Here is a 26,211-nt window from a genome sequence, read left to right as displayed (position 1 = left end):
AACACATGCAGTATCGTGATGCAATGTAGGAGGTACTGCATGTGGGCTATAAAAAACATTTGCCCCAAATTCAGGTAAGATAAAAGAGCTGTGTAAATTGGGGGTGCTTTACTGTCAACACTTGTGGCCCTCTGCACATGTGCAATTGGGCCTGTCTGGGTCAAATCCTGGCGTTTTTGGGTGCCCGGGTGAAACCAGTGCAATTTTTTTTTCTAGCCGCCTATGACAGGCTAAAATACATAACGGCGGGTTGCTGTACAGAGTGGTACTCATGTTCAGGGGCATATGTCTTGAAGGCAGGATTCCTGCATTAGGGAAATAGGTCTCTCAGTGCATACAGTGCTAAATGTAAATGTCGCTGGGTATAGCGTCTAGCAGCTGCGTATTTCAGCCAGTCATAGATTGACAGGCTGCTGGTTCCCGGGGCTGGATGCTGCACTAGATCCTCTCAAATGTGGCCTTAAAATGCCAGAATTTAATATTGACGAGCCAAACCACCCATGTGCATGTAGCCTAAAGGTATCACAATAATCACCAAACAAGGAATTTCCTTTGTTTCTGGGAGCTTTCTTTTTATAAGAATCCCATACTCTGGGGAAACATGATGGACTCGGGAACATTTGGGAATGTCCTTCCAGTTGAACCCCGACATTCTCCAAAGAAAATATTAACCAAGAACAAAAAACGCAGTATAATCTTTTCCACCCATCCCCAATTTTACACAAAGTAGCCCTCAGAACAGGAAACATACATAACAAAATATTCAGAACATGTCAACACAAAATAAAATGAACAATTCAGAATATGGTTAAGTTCCAATTTACCAGGGTAACCGAAATTGTATGATGTGAAACATCCTAGAACAAAACTCCTGCTACTGCCGTAGTTTCTGGAAGCAGTGTGAAATAATCTATACCCCTAGTATGAGGATTTTTTCTTGTGTGGCAGTCTCGTGGTTTTAGAAAAAGCCATGGTAGATAGTGTGGAAAATGTCATGGCAGAGTACGTTCTAAAAAATCAGCCACAGGAAGAGTCTAGAGAAAGGCAGGAGGTAAAGAGAAAACGCTCTTCTAATGGATGAAACCACATCAAGGTGAACTTTTTCTGTCTAGAATGGGCACTACAAGACGAGGTAGATTTAAAATGAAAATTATTAAAAAGCAATGCCATACAGGGGGGGGGCACACACAAGATGAAGCCATTTGTACTAATACAAAAAAAAAAAAGCTTAAACAAAATATATATATATATATTATACAGCCAGCGCTAACCTTTACGAGCTTGCGTTCACATTTGAAAAAAAAAAAGTGACGTGTAGGCTATCTGCCCTAAGCTTTATGAAAAGTCAATATCCATCGCTTCACATTTAGAAACCTGAGAATGGCCAAAGAAAAAGAAGCTTTGATCTCCTTTAAAGAAACAAATCCAGAAGATGGCAACACTGAAATTATTGCTCAGATATTATTTCTGTGTATATAAACCTTTGGGGGGGGGGGTTTACTAAAACTGGAGCGCGAACCAATCAGTTTTTAGGTTTTATTGTCGAAGCTTAAACAAGCGGAAGCTAGAAGCCGATTGGCTATTATGCACAGCTGCATCAGATTTAGGAAATCACCCAGTGTTTCAAAGTCTACCATTCAGCGACTTCCATCCAGAGTTGGTCTGTGAAGAAATTTTGCAATGTTTAATTAGGAAAACATTCCTGGCATGAAAAGCGCTCAGCTGACACAACTCTTAGGGCCCCGATCACACAGGTGACCGATCAGGTCTGTTTTTCCAGGTGACCTGACCAAAAGCTCCATGCATCAGCCGTTCTCAACCCCGTCTTCAAGTACCCACAACAGGCCATGTTTGCAGGTTTTCCTTTATCTTGCACAGGTGCTTTAAATCAGAGTCAATGGCTTGGTATTTTGGACAGCTAAGAGAAATTCCCAAACATGGCCTGTTGGGGGTACTTGAGAACCACTGGGCTAAAGGATGCAAGTGTGTCTACATCTGCTTATCTTCCAGGTTTGGAGAAAAAAAAAAAAAAAAAAATGATGTGTCCTTTTTCATTTATTGAGCTCTAAAAACAGGAAGGATCAGAGGTAGCCTGATGTAAACAGATGCAAATCTGTTTACATTCGACGCCCCAGAGATCCAACATGGGCCTGGAAAGCTCAATTTTTTTTTTAATACAGACATGGCTATCACAAGTGAAATTCTGCAAAATGTACCGAATGCCACCCATTGGAATGGGACCTTACAAGGAACTGAGAAGGGCAGAAATATGGCAGCTACAACTTGTTCTTAAAGGTGCCAACTTTGGGGGCTGCCATCCTTTTCTGTGGTTCACAACTTTGTAAATTGCCCACTTGGAACAAATATTTACGTGTGTATCCAAACATTCCACCAGTTGGATTCTTATAGGTAGTGAAACAAGAATCAGGATGACATTCCCACAGCTATATGCATGGAGAATATAGTTTAAAGGGAATTTCCACTTTACTCCAAAGTGGACCTCTGTTTCTTTTCTGATTAGCAAGAACAAAGTACTCCCTGCTTGGTTTGTCTAACTTACCATAAATGTACCAGATTATTTTTTAAATCATAAGCGTTGCATTGGTGCTCCTATGACATAGTCCACCAAAACAAAAATTTAGAAAAAGACTTATAAAGGTATAGCTTAGACTGGCAGCGGGAAAGCATCTGTTCTACTACAGAAGGTCAGAAACATGGATTCGGTCGTAGGAATGGAGGTCCTCTTTATCTTGAGCAAATATCTGTTTAAAACTGTTCTTGCTACCACATTAAATTAGGCCAAGGTCCTCAGATTTTCATGTCCGATCCAGAAATTTTTTGGATTACCAACAATGCATGTCAGAAGGGCAGAGAATGTTTCCACTAGCTTCCAACCAGAGATGGCCCATGAACGCAACTTTTTAATTAGGAAAAATCCCAGGCATGAATAGCACTCATGTGATACAACCCTTACTAGGACCCAGGGGGAGGTAGAGGGATAGAAATATAGCAGCTGTAATTGCCGATGTGTTTTTTTTTTTTTCTCAAGGTAGTAGCAATGGTGTCTGTAATCTTTTTCCCCCGGTTACACAACTTGGCAAGTTGCTGACCTGGAAACTAGTGTTTATAACGTGTGGTAGCCCAACACTCCACTAGGTGAATACTTTTTCCAGGTAGTGTATCGGGATGACAATACCACAGCTTGAATCCCCCAAAAAAACACAAAACAATCAATGGCAGCTGTATTTCTAACCAGACAGGTTTGCTTTGAAGGGACTCGGTTGTAAATCTAAATCTGTACCTTAAAGGGCTCCCTGCAAAGAAGAGAAGCAATACTCATCTCTTCAGCTGCCTAATCTCTACAGTAGCAAATAAAAACCACCCGCTACTCAGGAGATTAAAAACTGGAAGAAGGTCTGATCATTTCCTAGTCCACCGCTGCACTCAGTGGTTCAAACCACTGGCCCCTAAATCACTACTGTGACGGGCAAAGGGGAAACAGGAATTTGACACTCCAGGAAGTGTCAAATTCTTAAAGTGAACCTAAACCAGTCTTAATGTGCCTCACCCATTCCGAACACCTATGCTAACTAACCTGTGTAAAAAAAAAAAAAGCCTGTTCCAGTCACATGATCCAGCTCCTCTGTCTCAGCCAGTGGCTGCACCAGGAAAGAGAAGGGAGCTGGGAGCCTATGGGTGAAGTCACTGCTTCCAGCCACTGTTGAGCGTGCTTTCTCCTCTCCCTTGTGGTCGCTATTGGCTGACATAGGTGATCATGTGACCAGACCGGACTGAGAATAGGCAAGTATATGCATTTTTTTTTTACACAAGTTGGTCAGGATAGGTGTTAGGAGGGAGAAGAGGACATCTTTAAGACTAGTTAGATTCAGGCTGGAAATAAACACAAAGGTTCTTTAGCCGGTTGGACGCAGGCGAGTTGAACATGTCTTCTTTGCAGGCAGCCATCTATTGGACACATATTTTCGAGCGAGAGTCGCTTTAAAAAAAATGTTAATTAAAAAGGACAGGTTTCATAAGAGTTGGCATTCTGTGTAATAGAGTTGTGTGTATATTGACAATAGCCCTCATTTAAAAGAATACAAGCAGAAAAGGGTCAAACAAGGGAAGAAAAAGAAAAAAAATTCAAGTATAAAAAAAAAAAAAAAAATTAACTACAATTAGCTAAAGTAAAATTGCCTTAGCCCATACACTGTGTCTAAGCACAGAAAGACAATCTGACAGGTTATTTATTCAGAGATGGCAAAAATATCCCCCAAAAAGGCACAGCAAGAAGTCTGCAGGCAAAGCAGAAGCAGCAGTTGTGCTAAAGACAGAAAAACTAAAAGGCCTCTTTGTTTTTACAGGTACTGGGGGGGTAGCACATGCAAGCTGGAGAAGTCGTAAAAATTGTACAACAAAGCAAGGCCTTACAAAGAGCTGATCAAATCAAAACAGCCCCCCCATTTTCAGGGACAGCAAAACCCAAGTCACTGGTGAAAAGGCAATGAAAAAAAATAAAAAATAAAGCATATAAACAGCCAGTTTTGTTTTTTTTTGTTTGTTAACCATTGTGGAAGAGGCCACTAAACAAAGTCGTACAACAGCATAAACCATTCACATTTTTTTCTTTTAGCTGGTGAAAAGATATCACTGCTTTAGAACAGTCCACAATGGAGTCATGTTCTCTTTGTGGAATAATAAAAAAAAAAAAAAAAAAAAAAAGGCATAATCGTGTACCATCAGCAAACTTTCTATCTTACAAAATGACGAAGAACAGAAAATAGGTGTCTGGGGAAAACTTTTTTTGCACCAATTACCAAAACACAGGAATAAAAGACTGTGAAGCCATAATGAAATTTTCCAGTAAAAAGACAAGATACGGTTGTGCTGTATGCAACCCTGTACAAAAGGCCGGGGGGAGGGGGTGCTGTTTGGAGAACGCAGTCACGTGAATTATCCCCCTTTAACATTTCACCCAATAACTGGATTGGCTGCAGCTTCTGTTTTAGGCTGGAAAACATTCATAAACCAGTATGGCACCAGGAATTTTTTCATCCACAACAAATGTAAAAAGTGAACAACATTGTAGAGTGACTAGACGTAGCAGATTGGCTACTTATAAATCCAAATCACACAACACAGCACTTACTGGAAAAAAGAAAAAAAAGAAAACATCCCCAAGACAGAGGAGAAAATTACAGCATACCCCCTCTGCTTTACAGCCATTCCTCAATCAGGTAGGCTAAAAACCACTAAACCAAGGGAGCATGGGTGCATGGTGGGTATGAATCCCAGAGAACAGTCCAAAGTCTTTCGTGGGATTCATTTGGGGGATGTTGGTATTGTAGCAGCTTTCTGGGGTGTATTAGAGGGAAATGCTTGCATCCCAATTCCAGGTTGGTATGCAGCAAGATGCTGTGCAGGAAGGCCTGGCGTCTGATTGGGCCACTGTACTGAGTAGCCAGTGCTGCCGATTGCATTGAACTGGCAGGGGTATGGTTGAATTCCTCCTGTGGGAAAGTTGGGGAGTCCAAGAGATGGAGAAATAGCAGCAGGAACATTCCCGTGGATCTGAGATATCGTGGGCATCCAGGTCGATGTGAAGCCAGGGGCAGGTGATGAATTCTAGGAAAGAAAGAAAATAAGTAAATAAATGCAAACAAAATAAGAAAAGGTTAAAAGTAAAAAATAACCACAAGCCAAATAAAATAGTTGTGTTCATTTACAGTATACCATCACATTAGAACAGCTTAAAAGGACTAGGTTCACCTTTCTGAACATGTTACACTTGTAATTTAGGGTGTAACATGTAAAATGCTCTGCATGCACCGCCTCTCTGGGACAGTGGGCGGGGGGGATCTTCTCCCCACTCACTGTCAAACTTCGAAAACTGTATGGCCGTGCGCGACTCCGCTTTCATAGTTTATGGATCTTCTTACGCTCAATTAACTGCCTACCCATATCAGAGGGAGGGGCAGACAGCTATCGTGAGAGTCTGTAGGAGCCTGGCACTGCACCCGCGATCTGCAGACCTCTCACATTCTAAACCAGGGGTCTCCAAACTGTGGCCCGAGGGCCAGATGTGGCCCTTTGCTAGCCTTTATCTGGCCCTTGGGGCACTATTCGTCCTACCGATACCAACAACGGAGCCCTATTTCTTCCATCAATACCAATGAAGGGATACTATTCCTGCTACTAATTAGAGGCATTACTCCTCCTCCTATTGACCACCAACCCCGAGGCCATATTTGTTCTCATTGATGCCAGGCCGTGACATTTTCTGCCCCTGCTGGGTACAATCCGGCTCTCCTTAAGTCTGAAGGACAATAAACTGGCCCTTTGTTTGAAAAGTCTGGAGACTCCTGGTCTAAACCAAGGGTCACCAAGCCCCAAACTGAAGCTGTACAGCAGGTGAGCAAGCCAGCACAATTGCACTGCCATCCTCCCACCACCAGAGGGCATCCGTTTTTTCTCCCTGCATTACTTTCTTCCCTCTCTGTGGTCACCTTACCTATGGAGAGGAAGGGGGAGGGCCAGGTGGTGACAGGCTGCCCCCACCCGCCAGAGGCGACAGGTTGCGGCAACACACCACCTCCACCCCCCCAGGTGACAGAGGCAGCACATACACACGCATGAGAGGTGACAAACTGCACATCGCCATGAGGTGACAGACTGAATCAATGCACCCCCCCGGTGACAAGCGGAGGGGTTTTGGTCGCCGAGGTCGGTCTCTGGTGCTGGGAAGGTTGGAGACCAATGGTCTAAACAATGTCCAGATAATGGAGGAAAATTTTCATATGATAAATCGGAGCTGGACAGAGATAGGAGAGCAATGCCCTGGTTAAAGTGAAAGGCAAAGACTAGCCTAGGCAAGAAGGAAGTCTTGGGCCTCAAGACCAATTTTTACAAGACTACAAAAAGGTTTCTTGGCAAGATAAGACCCACCAATTCAGATGCTGGCCTCACAGGAGGATTCAGATTTTATAGAGTCACAGGGAAATGAATAGGAGGTCCACATAGAGACCACATGCACAAAGGTCTTAAAGAGTAAGAGGCCAATGATCTCTAAAAAAAAAAAAAAAAGGAGAAGTAGAGATTTGACCTTTGATGGTGCCGAGAGCCAAACCCCTGCTCAAAACACAACTTGCAGGAAGAAGAAACTCCTGGGGTTAAGATCCCTAAACTCAGACCAAGTGAAGTTTGCCGTCCATGTCTAATGACAGACCTTGTGGATAGTGGATTTCTAGCCTTGAGCATCACAGAAAATCACAGACACAGAGATGCCCATTTTTCCTAGAGAACCTGGGCTTCAACAGCCATGGCATTAAAGTGGATGTAAACCCTCCATTAACCCAGTGAAGAGAACAGCCTCAGATTACACACAGGGATTCACCAAATCTCCCTACATAGCTTTTACATGTATATCTGCGGTCTTCACATTTATATACCGTTTAGAAAGTTGAGATCATGTTAGGAGATTTTCTCTTCCTGGTTAAAACAGTGCGATTTCTGGGCAAATCAGCCAAGATAGCCAACATTGCTGATTGGAGGAAAGGCACACACCCCCTCTCAATCATAGGCAGAGACTCTCAGAGGTGTTTTGTAATAGGACCTGCTCCCTAATTTAAGCATCCTCCCCGGACCGAAGATTCAGGCTGCTTTTGTCTAAAGTGTCGATAATTTGTCAGGAGTCATCAGGATGATAACAGAGAAAAACAGTCAGGAGAACTACAAGACTTGGCTCATTGAAGAGAGATAACAAAATACTGCAGGATATATGTGCCCAGCTCAAATTTCATGAAATCAAGTTTACATAAACTTTAAAGCCAGCTACTGGGAAGCATAACGGTAAATAGGTCCTCGCAACCGCATATTCAGAACATTCATGTCTGACAGGGCCCATGGAAGATAGAGAATACTCCTAAAATAGTTTAGATTCAAGCAGGAGACAACAATCCAAGCTATCAACATCAGATACTATAGGGAAGAACTCTGCAGGCTGTCCTGGAATTGTTAGAGGAGGAATTGTGAGTTGGAAATGCCTGCAAGATCACAAACCTTGTGCTTAGGATCTGACACATTGAGCTACAAGTAAGCACTTGGGGTACTCAATCACTGTGGAGGCAGAACAGGTTGCACTGCAGGAGGTGACCCTGTCACTGTTGGGCAATGACAAAGACAGGAAAACCCTTTGACCCTTGAAATCAGTGGTTGGCGACAGATTTCTGGCCCTGTACCAAATTACTGATCCTGCATTTTGGGACGTTATTTTAATACCTTTACGGGATGGAGCCCCCCCTGGTTCTCCCCTCTCAGAAGACATACATCTCAGTTATCCCGAAGCCACAGAAAGATCGTGGAGAAGTGGGAAATTGTCGCTCTATATCTCTCACAGATAATGATCTCGAATTGTTTACTAAAGTGCTTGCAAACCATTTAGCATCCTCCATTCCTCTCTACGTCCATAAAAATCAGGTGGGTTTCATCCCGGGCAGGCAGGGTCCAGATCAGATACAGAAGGCTATTGATCTCTCTTATGCATGCGGATTGGGCGGGGGGCACCTCGCAGGAGGGACTTGTTATCACTAGACCTAGAGAAGGCCTTCGATACGGGCTCATGGCTGAATATGTTTGAAGTGTTGAAGAGTTTGGGGTTTTGGTCCACGGTTCCTTAGTGTCATGGGAAACTCTATATCTGTCCCCACGGGCAACAGTTATGATTGCAGGCTTCCATTCAGATTCTATTGAAATTTCCAGGGTTACTCGTCAGGGGTGCCCTTTTTCCCCATTGCTTTTCGCCATCATGATTGAGACATTGGCGGTGGCCATCAGAGATAACCAGAATATTAAAGACGTTACTTGTGGAGCTCTGGACCATAAGTTCGCGCTATTGGCAGATGATATCCTTTTGTTTCTCACCTCTCCCCTCATCTCTTTACCCAATCTGATGCAGCTACTACAGGATGTTAATAGGATTTTAGGACTTCGAGTGAATGTGACAGTCACTGGCACTTAATGTTAATCTCTGACCAGCTGCTACAACGTATACAAGACGCTTTTTCGATTCAGTGGCAAGCTGAGGCTTTGCCATATCTGGGAATTTCTCTTACCGCATCCTATGCCTCACTATACTCGGCTAATTTCCCCCCGTTTTATCGGCGTTTGGACGATCTTCTCTCGGGTTGGTCAATTCACGATATCTCATGTCTAGGTAGAGTGATGGCGGTCAAAATGACTTTATTGCCCAAATTGCTGTACTTGGTTCTACTCCCTGCCTGTCCCCTTAATAAAGCTGACTTGGCACATTTCCAGTCTAAAGTGCTCAAGTTTATATGGGGCCCTAAAGGTATAGGCTGGTCCGCGCTATGCTATACACACCAAGAATCAGGGGTGGGCCGGGTGTTTCACTGTTGGGCATACTATAAGGCGGCGCAGCTTATACAATTGTCAGTCGTATATTCGAGACAGGAATGTCCCAATTGGGTCAATATTGAAAGACAAGCGTTCCCTTCCTACACTATCAATTTTCTTTTGTGGCGCCCCACTAAGGCCAGACCTCCTATTATGATGCCTACCCTTTCTCATTCCTTTGGGTTATGGGATCGGATGCGCACTAATCCGGTATTGGCTTCGGCATTCACACCTTTGGACCATTTATTCCGTAACATGCTTTCCCTCCAGGCATGGAGATCAGAGCCTTCAAATGGAGGACGGACAAAGGCCTCTACCGTATAGGGAATTTTTATACGCACAGAGGGCCCCTTTACATTGACACATTGTTTAATAACCTGGAGATGCCCCGCAATGAATGGTTCTGCTTTCTCCAAATTGTGCATTTCCTGTCGGGACTCCGTTCCCCCTCAGACCCTTCCTCATTAATGCCCTATGAACATTGGTGTACTAAAGATCGGGAAACCAGGGGTGGCATTTCCATCGCTTGTGCATCACTGCTGGCCTCTCCACCGAAACAACCTTACATGTTGGCATGGGAAAGGGACCTCAATATCGACTTGGAACCCGAGTCCTGGTATTCCAGGCTTCAGGTAGCTTATAAGGGCATATTAAATGTATTTTTAAAAGAAGCAAGTGTTATGGTTTTGACAAGGTGGTATCTGGTTCCCACGCGCTTAGCCAAAATGTACCCATCATCATCAGCAGACTGCTTTAGGGGGTGTTCCCTTCGAGGTACTATGCTTTATATATGGTGGGAATGCCCACTGGAACAGGATCTTCTCAACAATACGCAAAATAGGCCTTGAACTCGGAACAAGTTACCTTAATTGCCCTCCTGAATGATCTTCCAGATAATATGCCGCAGCCTACGAGACGTTTAGTTTATTTTATGCTGCTTGCAGCCAAGATCTCCATTGCTAGAGCGTGGAAGTCTCCCTCTGTATCGGTTCGCCGCATGAAGCATAGGGTATCCTGGATAATGTTACATGAAAAACTGGCTAGTATCATGAATGATAAACAAATTTGAGCGAACCTGGGAGCCTTGGGCAAATTGTTAAGATAACCTACAATCAGCCAAGTGCAGGAGACCAGGGTACCATAGTCCAAGAGGTCCAAGTCTCTTGCTTTTTCTCTCTTCTCCCTCCTAGTTTTCTTTTCTTTTCCATTCGATGAAGTTGGTTTATGCAGTTCCCTTTTGGAACATTGCTGTTTAGCATGCCAGCTTAATGAGACACAGTGGATCTCTTTGGCCAACATCAGATGTATATTATAACTGCATCCGATTTCTAAGAGTTATGATCCTCTATGACTTGTCAAGTATGAGCTCTATCTGGGCACTACTGTGCGATTATGCAGCTAGGTGCCAGGGATTGCTTGTTTTGGAAAAACAAAAAATCTGCTCCGCCACTAAAAACTTTTTTGTTGTATTCTCGACTGAAAGTATATTACAGGAGGGCTGTGTTGCCTATCGTCCTACGACACAGTTTGCTCCAATATGGGGGTGTCTAGAGGCAGTGGGGCGACACCCTTACCGCACGTTAGCGTTGATTCTTCTTTTGATGTTTGAGGAAAACTGACCCATGTGGTGCCATTGTGCACCACAGTACTAAAGTGACCCAGTACTAAAATCTTTTATGACTTTCATGGGAAAAACTGTAGAGAATAGTAACATGCCAGGCTCATAAAATGACAATCCCCAGACTTGTCATAGGCATGGACTGTGTTCTATGGCTAACAAGCGCAGTAACCAAGTACTGAAGAGTACCACATGCATATCCAATAAATAGTGAAATGGTCACATGGCAAGAATGCTTCGTCCCCACTATGGGCACACTCCCAAGGAGTCTTTAGGGATCAGGATTACACCAGAGGCAGTGTATCACTACCCTGGGGCCTCCAAGATGTTGTTGCTAAAGAAAAAAATAAAATAATACACAAGTATCTGGAGTGTGGCCAAAAGCAGAGCTCAGGCTGGCCCTGCAATCCTTGGTCCAGTGGTGTGGGGTATAGCCTGCCTCCAAGGCGGCACCAAAAAAAAAAAAAATCGGCGCATCCCAGCTAAGCAGATTACCGAAGAATCCTGCCTGAAGGAAAAAAGACTGAAAAAGGTAAAATTGTTAAAAAAAAAAAAAAAAACAGGAGGTAAATGTTTCTACAAGGAGAAAAGGGGTCTATTCTCCTAGGACACTAGCAAAAAACTAAACAATCGTGGCAGTGGTAGGGGTTATACTAGGCTGGCCAACAGCATTTTTTCTTTGCCAATGTCCAATTCCACCAAGGCAGCATGCCAATATGAAATCTTATATTAACTAAACGTTTTCTGCTTTTACTTACAATTACGGTTTTCCACTTCCTGGTTGAGTGAAGGCACCGGTAAAGTAGCTCTGGCTTCACACCTGCATCTGGGAAGGCAACATCACCGATGCCTTCCTGGGAAAATTTCGTTGGTACACTGAGATCTCAGGGGCAATTCATTTTCCCCCCCTCAGATATGTGCACGGTCACATGTTCCAAGAGGCAAACCCAGAGTTCCAGAAAGTAAAGGGAGAATGGATTCATCTGCCCTTAATCAGATGATTAAGGCCACTGTGAGAAGCATAGGGAGGAAAAGAAAAACAAAGTGTGCAAAGAATAAAAATCCCACAATTATCTGTAAGTATCTGTTTGTAGATTGCCATTTCTAAACATTTCTAAAGCCTGGTACACACCGAGTTTTTTTCCGATCAACCCGAAAAAAAACTGTCACTCCAGTCGGGGCCGCTGTATTAACTATGCAAAGTTTAGTACAGCGATCTCCTCCCCTGCTGAGCTGTTGTGCTCTGACAGGGGGACGGACCCCCTCCGCCAGAACACTCTGATCAGAGCTCCTTGCCATTGCCTGAGAGTGGTTAATTCGGGGGTCGGTCGGCTGCTGGTTTTCCACACATGATCATCCAAACAGAAGCCGGCCGAACAGCCGTTTATTGGACAGGGTGCCATAACACACGAGGTCGAACGTTTTTTTTAACTGCCCGATGTCTACCGACATTCGGCCTGTGTGTACGGGGCTTAAAGGTGCCCTTGTTATAATGTTTAAGAGAAGGTGAAGTTTTCATTTAAGATAAACGTTTTAACAATAGATACACTGAACTAGAAGGTTCTAAACGACATAATATACAATGCTTGGGCCACATAGATTTAGATAGATCAGCTGTAGGTAAAGTTGGCCATACATGGATCAAATCTTAGCCGGTTCAGAAAGGACCATTTGACATTCGACCCATCTATGGACAAGCTGGTTGTACCAAAGATAAAACCATTAATCAACTTCAGTACAACTAGCCTTTTTTTTACAGGCTGCTACAAGTAATCATTGTATTCTTCCGGCAGGGAAGGCTTCTCATCAGCAGAACACAATAGTGGTGTGGGAGCGATACCCACATTAACACTGACTGTGTGAAAAATCGCATAATCTCTGAGCTGCTAAATCCAAGCAAGAGTAGCACCACTGTTCTTTCTTACCTCATGAACCCGATTCCAGCTGTCTGGCTCCGAGCGGTTCTGGTTCTGTTTGATCTGATTTAGACTGGGTTTTTGAAGGGAGTTGCCTGCATTCTCCTTGGCCCAGTCATCCACTAATTTGTGCAATTCATCTGTGAACATGCTCTTCTTCTCCGTAACAGACTGCTGACCAGCATCAGAATTGTTCTCTATGCACTGCTGGTCTAAAAAGCAAAAGAGAAAAGGTCAGTCTACTTTTTTCACGATCAATACTTTACAAACTATTAGTGGCACAATCTGAATTCTCTTTTCTTGGGCTCCTAGTGCTATTTCATGCCCTATGCAAAAGTCTCACACTTAGACGCCATACACAGTATTAGATTTTCTGCAGATTTTTGTCTTCCGATTTCCCAAAACCATATAGTGCAAGGGCCTGTCTGATTGCATACAAATTGAAACTCTTAAGGTTTGACCTCATATTATATGGTTTTGGTAAAAATCTTCAGAAAATCTACAATTATCTGACATGCCCTGACATGAGAGCGGCAGCCTTCTAGTTTGTACAGTTTTCTTCTCCTTGTGCTCTATGTAAGTGTCCAACAGTTTAGCCTGAGCACTGTAACAACAGGTCTCAATGTGTGCTGTGCGCTGTCAGTTGTGCGCTGTGCTATGGTGTCCAATGGCTGTGCAGTTGTGTGGATCTCAGCGCTGGATTGTACTCCCTCCCACTGTGCTGCAGCTCCTCTCCTCTCTGCCAGCCTGAATATAAGGGGGAAGTAGGGGACATGCAAGCGTGGAGCCACACACACAGGCTCCTGATGATGAGATGAAATGGGAGAGAGAGAGAGGATGGATGGGAGTTGCAGAGGAGACAGCAAAAGAATGGGGAAGAGACCCAGTTCTAGTGCCCTGTCCCTCTGGTCTGCCCCAGTGCCCTGTCCCTCTGGTCTGACCCCAGTGCCCTGTCCCTCTGGTCCTGACCCCAGTGCCCTGTCCCTCTGGTCTGACCCCAGTTGCCCTGTCCCTCTGGGTCTGACCCCAGTGCCCTGTCCCTCTGGTCTGACCCCAGTGCCCTGTCCCTCTGGTCTGACCCCAGTGCCCTGTCCCTCTGGTCTGACCCCAGTGCCCTGTCCCATTTTGTTAAAGTTGTTGTTGGTAATATTGAATTTTGTAACTTGATCTGCATAAAAACATTGTCATTCCATGATAATCTATGAGGGCGTGTTTACGGGGTGCAATTAGGCGCAGGGCAGGTATGAATTAGGTGGGGGGCAACTGGTGGCGAGTAACTCTTGAGGCCTGGCTAGTAGCTCAGGACTTGAAATTTGTGAGCCCTGATATATCACACACACACACACACACACACACACACACACACAGGGGGGGGGGGGGGGGGGCACCAATTTGTCCATCTCTTGGTTAGGGACTGGCGGAGTAGGTATTGGCTCTCTCTGAAGCCGTGGCAATTATATTATATTGTGTTTCTTGATTTTTATGATGTTTTCATAGGTTTGCCATTTGTATAATTCAACTGACATTTTTGTTTTGTATCTTGTGGTAGAGCTTGTCTATATGCCATTTGTGGTCTCAAATAATCCCCTGAGGAAGCCATTACTGGTGAAACATGTTGGATACAACATCCAATTTTTGACCACCTGTTTTGTCCATTGGGACATCGGCGACCCACTTTATCCAAAACATATATATATGCTCTGTAAATTGTTTTTTTATTGAAGCCTCTGCTCACTTTTGTATATTAATAAAAGAACCTACTTTTTATATAAAGCATTTATGTATCAATTATTTCAATCAGCGTTATAATCCCAGGTTCTCGCTTTCTTGCCATTTCCATTAATCGGGATGAGGTGCGCGATACTCTAGAGTCACCTAGACTACTTCCATTTGTCTATTATGAGGAGACTTAAAGCACATTTCTGGTGTAAAGTGTAACATGCTCCAGGACCTCTCCCCACACCCAGATCCCCCCCCCCCTTTCCCTGCGAAAGCGGGCAAGGGGTTCACCTCCCTGCACCAAATGCCACATATGAAAAAACAGCACAGCTCTGCAGGGCCCTGCCTGCACAGCTGCCTCATTCATTCACAGCAATCCCGACAATGAACTACAAATCCCATCTTTCACTGAGGCAGACAGCTGGTAGTTCACAATGGACTGTTTGGGTGCTTATGAACGCCCTTCATAGTCTATTGACCTTGTCCTCCAGCTTTCTAACAAAAACCCTGCACGCCAGTACGAGCAGAGGGCATTTCAGTATGAGCCCAACAATGCACCCATGATACACTGATCGCGGATGCAATGCTTCTGCAGTCTCATGTGCAAGAAATAATAATAAATGTACTTTTTTCTTTTTGCTGCAAAAATATGTGCATTTATTTTTGCAGCATACTAGCACATTATGTGACACTTGCCTGCAAACAAAGACTGGGCTCTCCCTGCTGGAGGTCGCATCCATGTTAGCCTCTCTTTCTTCTGGGGCCACGGACTGCGGCTCTGTGACTGGCCGGAGTCACGTGACGACACTCAGGCGCATTTTTAGGAGATATTTACTGTACCTATTAGGTACGCCTTATTATAGGTTTACCTATAGGTACAACATGAAAATCAAAATACAACCTCTTTAACCACTTAACGACCGCCGCACGACGATGTACGTCGGCAGAATGGCACGGCTGGGCAGATGGACGTAATGGTACGTCCTTTACATCTACCCAGCCGTGGGTCGCAGGCGCGCACCCGTGACCCGGTCCGAAGCTCCGGGACCGCGAGACCCGATAGCCGATGGGGTCCCGCGATCGGTCCCCGGAACTAAAGAACAGGGAGAGCCGCGTGTAAACACGGCTTCCCCGTGCTTCACTGTGGCGGCTGCATCAATCGTGTCATCCCTTTTATAGGGGGACACAATCGATGACGTCACACCTACAGCCACACCCCCCTACAGTTAGAAACACAGATGAGGTCACACATAACCCCTACAGCGCCCCGTAGTGGTTAACTCCCAAACTGCAACAGTCATTTTCACAATAAACAATGCATTTTAAATGCATTTTTTGCTGTGAAAATGACAATGGTCTCAAAAATGTGTCAACATTGTGCGAAGTGTCCGCCATAATGTCGCAGTCACGAAAAAAATTGCTGATCGCCATTAGTAGTAAAAAAATAATAATTAATAAAAATGCAATAAAACAATCCCCTATTTTGTAAACGCTATAAATTTTGCGCAAACCAACCGATAAAAGCTTATTGCGATTTTTTTTTACCAAAAATATGTAGAAGAATACGTATCGGCCTAAACCGAGGAAATTTTTTTTATATATATTTTTGGGGGATATTTATTATAGCAAAAAGTAAAACATTTTTTTTTCAAAATTGTCGCTCTATTTTTGTTTACAGCGCAAAAAATAAAAACCCGCAGAGGTGATCAAATACCACCAAAAGAAAGTTCTATTTGTGGGAAAAAAAGGACGCCAATTTTGTTTGGGAGCCACGTCGCACGACTGGGCAATTGTCAGTTAAATCGACGCAGTGCCGAATCGCAAAAAGGGGCCTGGTCCTTCACCTGCATTTTGGTCCGGGTCTTAAAGTGGAGGTTCCATCAAAAAAACAATTTTGCTTTAAACTGTAGCTTACGACTTAAAAAGAAATTTTTTTTTTTTTTTTTACTCATCTGGAAATGCGGTCCCACGAAATCTGCCTTTGAAACCACCTAGGATTTTGACATTATCTCCCTCTAATGCTCCTGGGAAATGTGTGTCATCATTTCCCAGGATGCAGTGCGCTGTCCAATTATCACTCCCCATCCAAGACTTCCAGGAAGTAAGTGCCTGTAGGCTTCACAATGCCCACAAGCAAAATGACAACGGTGTAGATATAGTTTTATAAACTATCTTTTTTGAATATCTATGCGGATCGGCAGCGGATTGTAAAATAGTAAGTGACCGGATTTATATTATAAAAACGCAGGATGAAAGGACATACATTTAAAAAATGCCAATTGTGGTTGGAACTCCGCTTTAAGTGGTTAAATAAATCAAATATATGTCATGATATATCAATGACAAAACATACAGTATCATCCACGAATCAGCTTAAAAAAATCATACAGCAGTAGTGCCAAGTACCACCGACAGACTAGAGGACACTTTCTATACAAATCCTACCATTAAAACTTACACACCTGAATGTAAAATGCCATTGTCCATGTGTGTGAAAGAATGGGTCCTGCTCCGCTGCTTGCTTTTCAGTGACCTGGGACGACGTGGGGACATTTGCTGGGAGGAAGCATCGGAGACCTGCCCTTTGTTCTCTCTTAAAGAACGTAAGCGGATGTATACTTCCTGGAGTTCTCGGTTCTGCTGGGCCTGTAAAGTTACAACCTCTTGAATGTGCCTGTGGAGTGAACACAACATTTACTAAAATATATATTTGGGAGGATTGTAATACAATGTAAAGCTTTGAAAGGAAGCAACTACATAAAAATGGAAGCGTGAAACAAAATGCCCAGAAAACTTCAAAGCTTGAGAAAAGAGGTCTGCCCCTGACCAGCCTCCCTATTTGTGGGTGCACATGTAGACAAAGAAAGGCTGACATATTGAAGATGATTATAGAAAAATAGAGGGGTCTCAAGGATTCCCCGATTAACCCCGAGACTCCAATGAAGTAATGTGGGCAGGGAGGACTATATCGGTACTTGATAATTAGGTTCAAAAACCTGAATAATTCATATTTGTGAAAGCATTTATTAACAAATAAACATTGAAGACAAGGATAAAAATACAAAACATAAAAACATTACAAAAAATACAAACTTGACCACAATCAGGTCACCGGTTGTGCAATCCCCATTTAGCAGACGGGGTAAATGTCGGTGAAACAATTGAAATCATGAGACCATTAGTCTCGAGTCTCGACTAGTTTCGCTTTCGCTTCGTCAGGAGACGGTCTAGAGGCACAAAGTCTCTTGTTCCCAGAGAGCGGGTCCCAGTTGAACGATAAGTGCGTATGAACTATAACCAAGTCTAGTTAAACAGACCTGTATGCCCAATAGGGCCTTCAAAAGTTAAAGGGGTAATGGTGGATCCCAGGACATAGAGGTCCTGTAAACCAAGGAATGCTCACAGTAATGGCCAGGTAAAGAGGGCCAATGCAGGAGGCTGGTAATATATCAGTTACCAGTCAGTGGGGATAACCTTCAGGTGAGCTTTGGGTTGTTTGGGATATGTGTATGTCCTGGGACCTGGGTCCGGTGCAAAGGACATACACATACAGAAGATTCCAAATGCAAATACCACAATTAGAATCAACTCCAGACTTTCTACCTGCTTAATTACTGAATAATACGAGGATGACTTTGGGGCCCAATGGATTTCCAGATATATCCTTGATGCATTAAAGCAGCAGGATAGCGCAGATGGTGAAAGCTGCACATCTACCTGTCACTTTTCAATAGTGAATGTGCTTGTATGTAGTGTCTGATAGGGAGGGGGTGTGCCAGTACAGACAATGCAAATGGTGACGCTTTTCTGTGCCTCCTGTAATCCAATCCATATCTATACCAATTAAAGTGGAAGGGGGCAAAGCTGTTTACTTAGGGCCTCATTCTACCTTACTCAGTCTCTACCATGTTAACTGCTTGCCCACCAGCCACCGCAGTTATATGGCGGCAGGTCGGCTCCCCTGCGCGAGAGCCCGTAGCTATACGTCGGCTCTCGTGCAGGCCACTAGGGGCGCGGGCGCGCGCCCCCCACTCACGTGCACGTGAACGGCGGGCGCGATCGCCGCCGGGCACACGCGATTGCTCGTTACAGAGCGGGGAGCGGTGTGTGTCCTGTCAGGGAGAGAAATGCTGATCTTCTATTCATACAATGTATGAACAGAAGATCAGTCATTTCCCCATGTCAGTCCACCCCCCCTACAGTTAGAACACACCCAGGGAACATACTTAAAGCGGGGGTTCACCCTAAAAAAAAAAAAAAATGCTAACATTACATGGAGCCGACCTATGACACCGACAGTATGCTGTTTTTTGTGTCTCTAAAACATACAATTTTAGGGCCATTTTCACCCCCGGCTTTCCCGCGGGAGTGGGCGTTCCTAATCACAGGCTGTGATTGACGAGCTTCCGACCGGCGCATACTGCGCGTCACGAGTTGCCGAAAGAAGCCGAACGCCGGTGCGCAGGCACCGTATAGAGCCGCACCGACGTTCGGCTTTTTTCAGCAACTCGTGACGCGCAGTATGCGCCAGTCGGAAGCACGTCAATCACAGCCTGTGATTAGGAACGCTCACTCCCACGGGGAAGCTGGGGGTGAAAATAGCCCTAAAATGGTATGTACGCAAAAAAAAAAAAAAAAAAAAAAAAAAAAAAAACAGCATACTGTCGGTCACATAGGTCGGCTCCATGCAATGTTAGACATTTTTTTTTAGGGTGAACCCCAGCTTTAACGCCTTCCCCGCCCCCAAGTGTTAACCCCTTCACTGCCAGTGGCATTTTTATAGTAATCCAATGCATTTTTATAGCACCGATTGCTATAAAAATGCCAATGGTCCCAAAAATGTGTCAAAAGTGTCCAAAAACGTCCGCCATAATGTCGCAGTACCGAAAAAAAAAAAAACTCTGATCGCCGCCATTACTAGTAAAAACTAAATATTAATAAAAATGCCATAAAAATACCCCCTATTTTGTAAACGCTATAACTTTTGCGCAAACCAAACGCTTATTGCGATTTTTTTTTTAACGAAAAATATGAAGAATATGTAGCGTCCTAAACTGAGGAAAACTTTTTTTTTTTTAATGTATTTTTGGGGGATATTTATTACAGCAAAAAGTAAAAAATATTGCTTTTTTTCAAAATTGTCGCTCTATTTTTGTTTATAGCGCAAAAACTAAAAACCGTAGAGGTGATCAAATACCACCAAAATAAAGTTCTATTTTTGGACGACCGCGCAATTGTCAGTTAAAGCGACGCAGTGGCGAATCGCAAAAAGTGCTCTGGTCTTTGACCAGCAATATGGTCCGGGGGTTAAGTGGTTAAACACACGCACTACAAAAAGCAATAGAGCAAAAAAGGTTCAAGATGGGGGAATGCAAGTTGCAATTTAGTAACTCATCACGTTGGGGGCCAGCATTATAAAATAGGTAAAAGAAAAAGTGAAAAACCCCCCCCCCCCCCACAGTACATCAAGGAAGATTTCGTGCACAGCCACAAATGTAATAAAATCACACTAACTTCTCTCGCAATTTGTGCAGCTCCACCTTCAGCTCCTCATCTTCTAGTTCAGACTCATCATCGCTGCTCATGGGAGATGACGGAGAGTAGAGCTGGGCATTTTGCTTTGGGGTAAACACCTTGTCCCCATTAGAGTTTTCTCCAGCCTCTCGGTCCTGGTCTTTGCTTGGAGCTGCAGACATTTCAGAATCGCTACTTGGCTGCTTTGGAAAGTTACTCTCCGTCTTGCCATCCATCCACATTGTCGGCCTAGACTGAGCACTGCTGCCAGTTGCAGAGGTCTCTTCTAGCTCCCCGTCAGGAGTTAGAGAAGAGTTATCGGTCTCAAAGACCGTGCTAGCCGACTGCGGCGTCTCCTCAGCTTTGGTACCAACAGATCCCGTCTCTTCGAAAGGGATGGGGCTCTGTGTTTGCAGGGATGTGGGTGGGACACTGGCAGGTTCATTAGTAGCGCGTTGCTCTTGTTGTGGGACACTAACAACCTGCAGAAAAATGAAAATAAAAAAATAATTTAAACGTAGAAATTTTGCATTTGTTAATTATGTGCATTTCAGCAGACAGTCATTTACATCGTCACGTTTGCATCACTTTGCGTTAATTCATCTGATATGTAAATGGGAGCGAGTATGTCGTGCTAAAAGTGGCAAACAAGTGAAACGTGTATGTATCACTAAAGTTATGAACCCATCAAGATAAAGCAAGCCGTGGAACATAAACAAATGAATGATGATGTAAGGAGAACAAAGTCCACACAAAAAAACGGATATGACGACACTGTCCATCACAGTGAGGTCATCACTGGAATCATGTAAACCATCACTGGAAATGTGCCTTCAAAGTGGTGTCTATAAAACACTCTTACCGGAACTGTTGTACTTGACTGTCGGCGACAATGGATCAATCAGACAAGGGTGTTGCCAATCGGTAGGTGAACCGGATATCCAAAGGATCCAGAGGAACTCAGAGTGCTCCTGGCGGGAATCTGGATTGAAGTAACCGCGAGAAGAGCCGGTGGACCCAGTTGTTCATGACCAGTCCTCAGTTAAACGTGATGAGGGAAGACCAGAACGACCCAGAAGATCCAAGGTACATCCGGAAATATTTAAACTGGTTCCTAGTAGTTATGGCCCCCAACTGGCAACGTGGCAATAACCAAATGGAAGGGCCCAAAAAAACTCACATCCACAGAACATGAGAGAAAAAAAGCGAAGGGCTTCCGATGGTGCAGGTCAAAAAAGGAAGACTTTTATTGATAAAGAAACGGCATACAATTAAAAGTGATCACTATAGAAAAAAAAAGCAATATGGGGAGCGGCATACCAGGCCCAACGCGTTTCGTCCTAATCGGACTTCTACTGGGGCATCGCGGTAGAATGATGCCCCAGAAGAAGTCCGATTAGGACAAAACGCGCCGGTCCTGGTACACCGTTACCCATATTGCTTTTATTCTATAGTGATCACTTTTAATTGTATGCCATTTTTTTAATCAATAAAAGCCTTCCTTTTTTGACCTGCACCATCGCTTTTTTCTCTTTTTCATTTTCTGTGGATGTGAATATTTTTTGGGTCCTTCCATTTGGTTATTGCCACATTGCCAGTTGGGGGCCATTACTACTAGGAACCAATTGAAATATTTCCGGATGTATCGTGGACCTTCTGGGTCGTTCTGGTCCTCCCTCATCTTGAATATCCACATTTAACTGAGGACTGGTCGTGAACAACTGGGTACATCGGCTCTTCTCACGGTTACTTCAATCCAGATTCCCGCCAGGAGCACTCCGAGTTCCTCTGGATCCTTTGGATATCCGATTCACCTACCGATTGGGAACACCCTTGTCTGATTGATCCGTTGTCGCCGACAGTCTGGTCCAACGGTTCCGGTAAGAGTGTTTTAGACACACCACATATTTGAAGGCACATTTCCAGTGACGTTTACATGTTTCTAGTGATAACCTCACCATGAGATTCTTCATCCATTTGTGACAGTATCATATCAGTTTTTTTGTGTGGACTTTGTTCTCCTTACATCATCATTCATTTATGTTCCATGGCTTGCTTTACCTTAATGCAGGGGTGCCCAACCAGTGGCCCGCGACCTCCTGCTCTGGGATGGAATAGAAAACTGTTATTAAAGGCAAGTTTATTACTAAAATCACAGTGTATATATATATATATATATATATGCATATCTGTTCTGCAGTGGTTACTGGGCTGCTTTCAAACTGATCCGCAGGTGCAGCGCAGAACACCTGAGGGTTACCTGCACTGAGCCATAGGCCCCTTTCACACGGTCAGTCCGACCCAATTGGACCCTCCATTCACCCCTAAGCAGTAGCAGATGTAAATGGACCTGTGTCAGTTTACAAACGCCTTCCTCCAATCCGATCCACAAAAAGTAGAGTGGGCTGCCATGCACCCGCTCCCACTCATTGTGGCCTGCGACCGGTTACCAAGTTGCTTAGGTGGCCATCGATCTTCAAAAGTTTGGGCACCCCTGCCTTAATGGGTTCATATTGTTAGCGATATATACACATTTCACTTTTTGACACTTTTAGCGCTACATACTCACTCCCATTTACTTTTGAATTTTTGTCACATTCTTGTGTAACTGCTCTCCTTTTCCTTTTTTTTAGAATAGCGCAATAATCACCCTTACTCACTTATCTGATATGTAGCATTAGGCTGACGGCTCCCCAAACACCTCTTTTTATCTCAATGTAAACATGCTGCAAACATGCCACAAAAATCCCTAGAAACAGAAAACCATCACAGAGGAGGCGTGTGGAAAGCATTATTTAACATGAAGCAAAACGCATCTTAAGGTGCATTAATGGGCATCTAAACAAGCACTTAAGCTCTTAAGATTTTCCGCAAAGTGTCAGACTTTTGTCCGAAGGGTGTGTGCCTTGATTTAGTCTAGCATACAAACGGCACACAATTGTCGGCCAACAAACATGAACGTAGTGATGTACTACATGGTTTTTCAGCTCTTCAGCGCCACCCTTTGGGCACCTTCTGCTAATGTCGTGTTTGGTGAGCATTGCTTCCAAGCATACGTGTTTGTTCTTTAGACTTTTCTCTGAAGGCCTTGCGTACACACGAACAGAAAATCCAACAACAGATTGTTCGTGGAAAATTTTAAAGTATGCCATCCAACATTTGTCCGTGGAAAATCTAACAATTGTCCGATGGAGCGTACAAACGGTCAGATTTTCGGCCAAGAGTCTGTCAACACACAGTTCCTCATCGAAAAATCTGATAGTGTATGAGGCTTAAGGCACAGGTGTCAAACTGGCGGCCCTCCAGCTGTTGTGGGACCACAAGTCCCATGAGACATTGCAAGGCTGACAGTTACAAGCACAATTCCCACAGAGACATGATGGAACTTGTAGTTTCGTAACAGCTGGAGGGCCCCCAGTTTTCACCCCTGCTCTAAGGTCACTTTCACACTGAGGCACTTTACAGGCATTTTAGCACTAAAACTAGCGCCTAGAAAGCACCTCTACTGTCACTCCAGTGTAAAACCCCGAGTGCTTTCACACTGGAGTGGTGCGCTTTCCATGGAAAAAAGTCTTGCAAGCAGCATCTTTGGGGTGGTGCGAGAGCGGTGCATTTAGTGCTCCTAAACCGCCCCCATCCATTGAAATCAATAGCCAGCGCCTGCAGAGTGATTCAGCAGCAACGCTTTTAAACCTTTTTTTCGGCCGACAGCAAGGGTTAAAAGCGCTGCTAAAGCACCGCCACTTTTAGACAGCGCCTTCATGTGAAAAACGCCCTAAGACCCCTCTTTCACACTGACGCTTTGCAGGCGCTACAACGCAAAAAATAGCGCCTGCAAAGCACCCTGAAAGAGCTGCTCCTGACACTCTGTGCTTTCACACTGGAGCGGTGCGCTGGCAGGACGCTGAAAAAGGTCCTGCTAGCAGCATCTTTGGATCGGTGAAGGAGTGGTGTGTACACAGCTCGTGCCCATTGAAATGAACAGGCACCGCGGCTATACCGCGGGCAAGGCGCCACTGCAGCGGTGCTTTTAACCAATTTTTTGGCCGCTACTGGGGTTAAAAGCACCCCGCTAGTGGTCTAATAGCGCTGCGAAATTGACGGTAAAAAAAAAAAAGCATTTTGCTTGCACATGATTGGATGATGGAAGTCAGCAAAGCTTCTGCTCATTTACCAAGTTCTGGAGCAACTGCAATTAAAGAGTGCAACTGCACTTTGCAAAGTGTACAGCCCATTTGCCTTTAGTAAATCAACCCCAGTGTATTACTGAATTTTAACCACTTCCCGACCAAGGACGTCATATGGCGTCCTGGATTTTCAGTGGGGATAACTGAATGACGCCTGCAGCTACAGGCATCATTCAGATATCAGTGTTTTCAGCCGGCGATTCAGTGCACCATAAGAATGATCATAGCGGCAGTTCTGCCCTGCTTGATCGTTCTTTAGGTGAAGGGAGGGGATGCCCACCACCCTCCCGCCACCATCCGATGCTTCTCCAGGCTCTCCCGTGCCATCTGGGACCCAGAGAAGTGATCTGCCGCGTCTGATGGAAAGAGCATTGAGATGACAGGTGACCAGATGGTCACCAGTCATCTCTATGACCGTGGAGGCCCAGGCGTGACGTTATGATGTCACCCCAGGTACCCGGAAGTAAACAAAGCTGCAATCGCAGCCGTCGGCATGAGATCGGTGAATTTTTTTTTTCACAATCTCATGCTTTCCAGTCTGGAGTAGAGGTGCGGGGTCAGTGAGTGAATAATAGGATTTTTATAACGCTTACCTGTAACCATTAAATCTTTTTCTTTTGAAGTCCACATCACGGGACACAGAGAAGCATAGTAATTACTATGTGGGTTATAGAGAGTACCTTCAGGTGTGGACACTGGCACGCCCTTAAGGCAAGAAAGTTCCCTCCCCTATTATAACCCCTCCCATACCGGGAGTGCCTCAGTTTTGTAGCAAGCAATAATGTCCCAATACCCAAAAAGAGGGGCGTGGTGCTCTGTGTCCCGTGATGTACTTCAAAAGAAAAAGGATTTTACAGGTAAGCTTTTATAAAAATCCTATTTTCTTTATTGTACATCACGGGACACAGAAGCATAGTATTTACTATGTGGGACGTCCTAAAGCAATGCTATGAGGGGAGGGAGACCCCAAGAAATAAGCCGGGCGCCATCAGACATGAGGAATCAAACTGCAGCCTGCAGCACACTGCGCCCAAAGGCGCTCTCCTCATTCTTTCTTATGTCCAATTGATAAAACTTAGTGAAAGTATGGACAGACGACCATGTCGCGGCCTTGCAGACTTGAGCCCTGGAGGCTTGATGATGCACAGCCCAGGAAGTACCCACCGCTCAAGTGGAATGTGCTTTAACCTTAACGGGGGAACCTTTCCCCTCAGCCATAGGCTTGAGTAATGACCTGCCGAATCCATTTGGAGATAATGGACTTCGACCTGCCTGCCCACATCTGGACCTTCTGGCAGGATAAACAATGTATCAGTTTTTCGGACCTGAGCAGTAGCCTTAAGATAGATTCTTAACTGCTCTTAATACGTCTAGCGTATGTAAAGACTTCTCCCTTGCAGAACTAGGTTCTGAGAAAAAAGACGGGAGAACAAGATCCTGATTCAAATGAAATTTTGAAACAACTTTAGGTAGGAAAGCCGGGTGGGGGCCGTAGGACCACTCTAATCCTTATGGAATATAAGGTACGGTTTCCTTACAAGACAAGGCCGCCAACTCCGAAACCCTCCTGGCGGAGGTTATGGCTACCAAAAATATCACCTTCCCTGGTCAGAAGGGACCAAAGGAATATGAGCCAAGGCTCAAATGGTTGTTTCTGTAAGACAGAAAGGACCAGATTCAGATCCATGGACACAAGGGAATCTTGACTGGTGGACTAAGCCGGATCATACCTTGCAAAAAGGTTTTGATCAGGGAATGTGTAGCTAGTGGCCTTTGGAAAAAAATCGATAAGGCCGAGATCTGGCCCTTAATGGTGCTTAGGGCCAACTTCATGTCTGCCCCTAAC

General features: G+C 44.5%; 1 protein-coding gene across 1 annotated transcript in view; it reads right to left on the bottom strand.

The window, feature by feature from the left end:
* Window positions 1-2,175: 2,175 nt before the first annotated feature.
* Window positions 2,176-26,211, bottom strand: part of WNK3 (WNK lysine deficient protein kinase 3) — a 216,159-nt gene continuing 192,123 nt past the window's right edge. Inside the window, exons 20-23 of the mRNA XM_040325190.1 lie at window positions 20,179-20,703; window positions 17,127-17,338; window positions 12,955-13,157; window positions 2,176-5,625 (exon numbers count right to left, since the gene is read on the bottom strand). Of these exons, the coding sequence (XP_040181124.1) occupies window positions 5,323-5,625; window positions 12,955-13,157; window positions 17,127-17,338; window positions 20,179-20,703 (1,243 nt within the window). The 3' untranslated portion in view covers window positions 2,176-5,322. The remainder of the gene's footprint in view (window positions 5,626-12,954; window positions 13,158-17,126; window positions 17,339-20,178; window positions 20,704-26,211) is intronic.

This window comes from Rana temporaria, chromosome 9 (assembly GCF_905171775.1).
Source record: "Rana temporaria chromosome 9, aRanTem1.1, whole genome shotgun sequence".
Classification (NCBI taxonomy): Eukaryota; Metazoa; Chordata; class Amphibia; order Anura; family Ranidae; genus Rana; species Rana temporaria.
The sequence above is the reverse complement of the archived record's forward strand: the minus strand, read 5'-3'. Positions and strand labels throughout refer to the sequence as shown.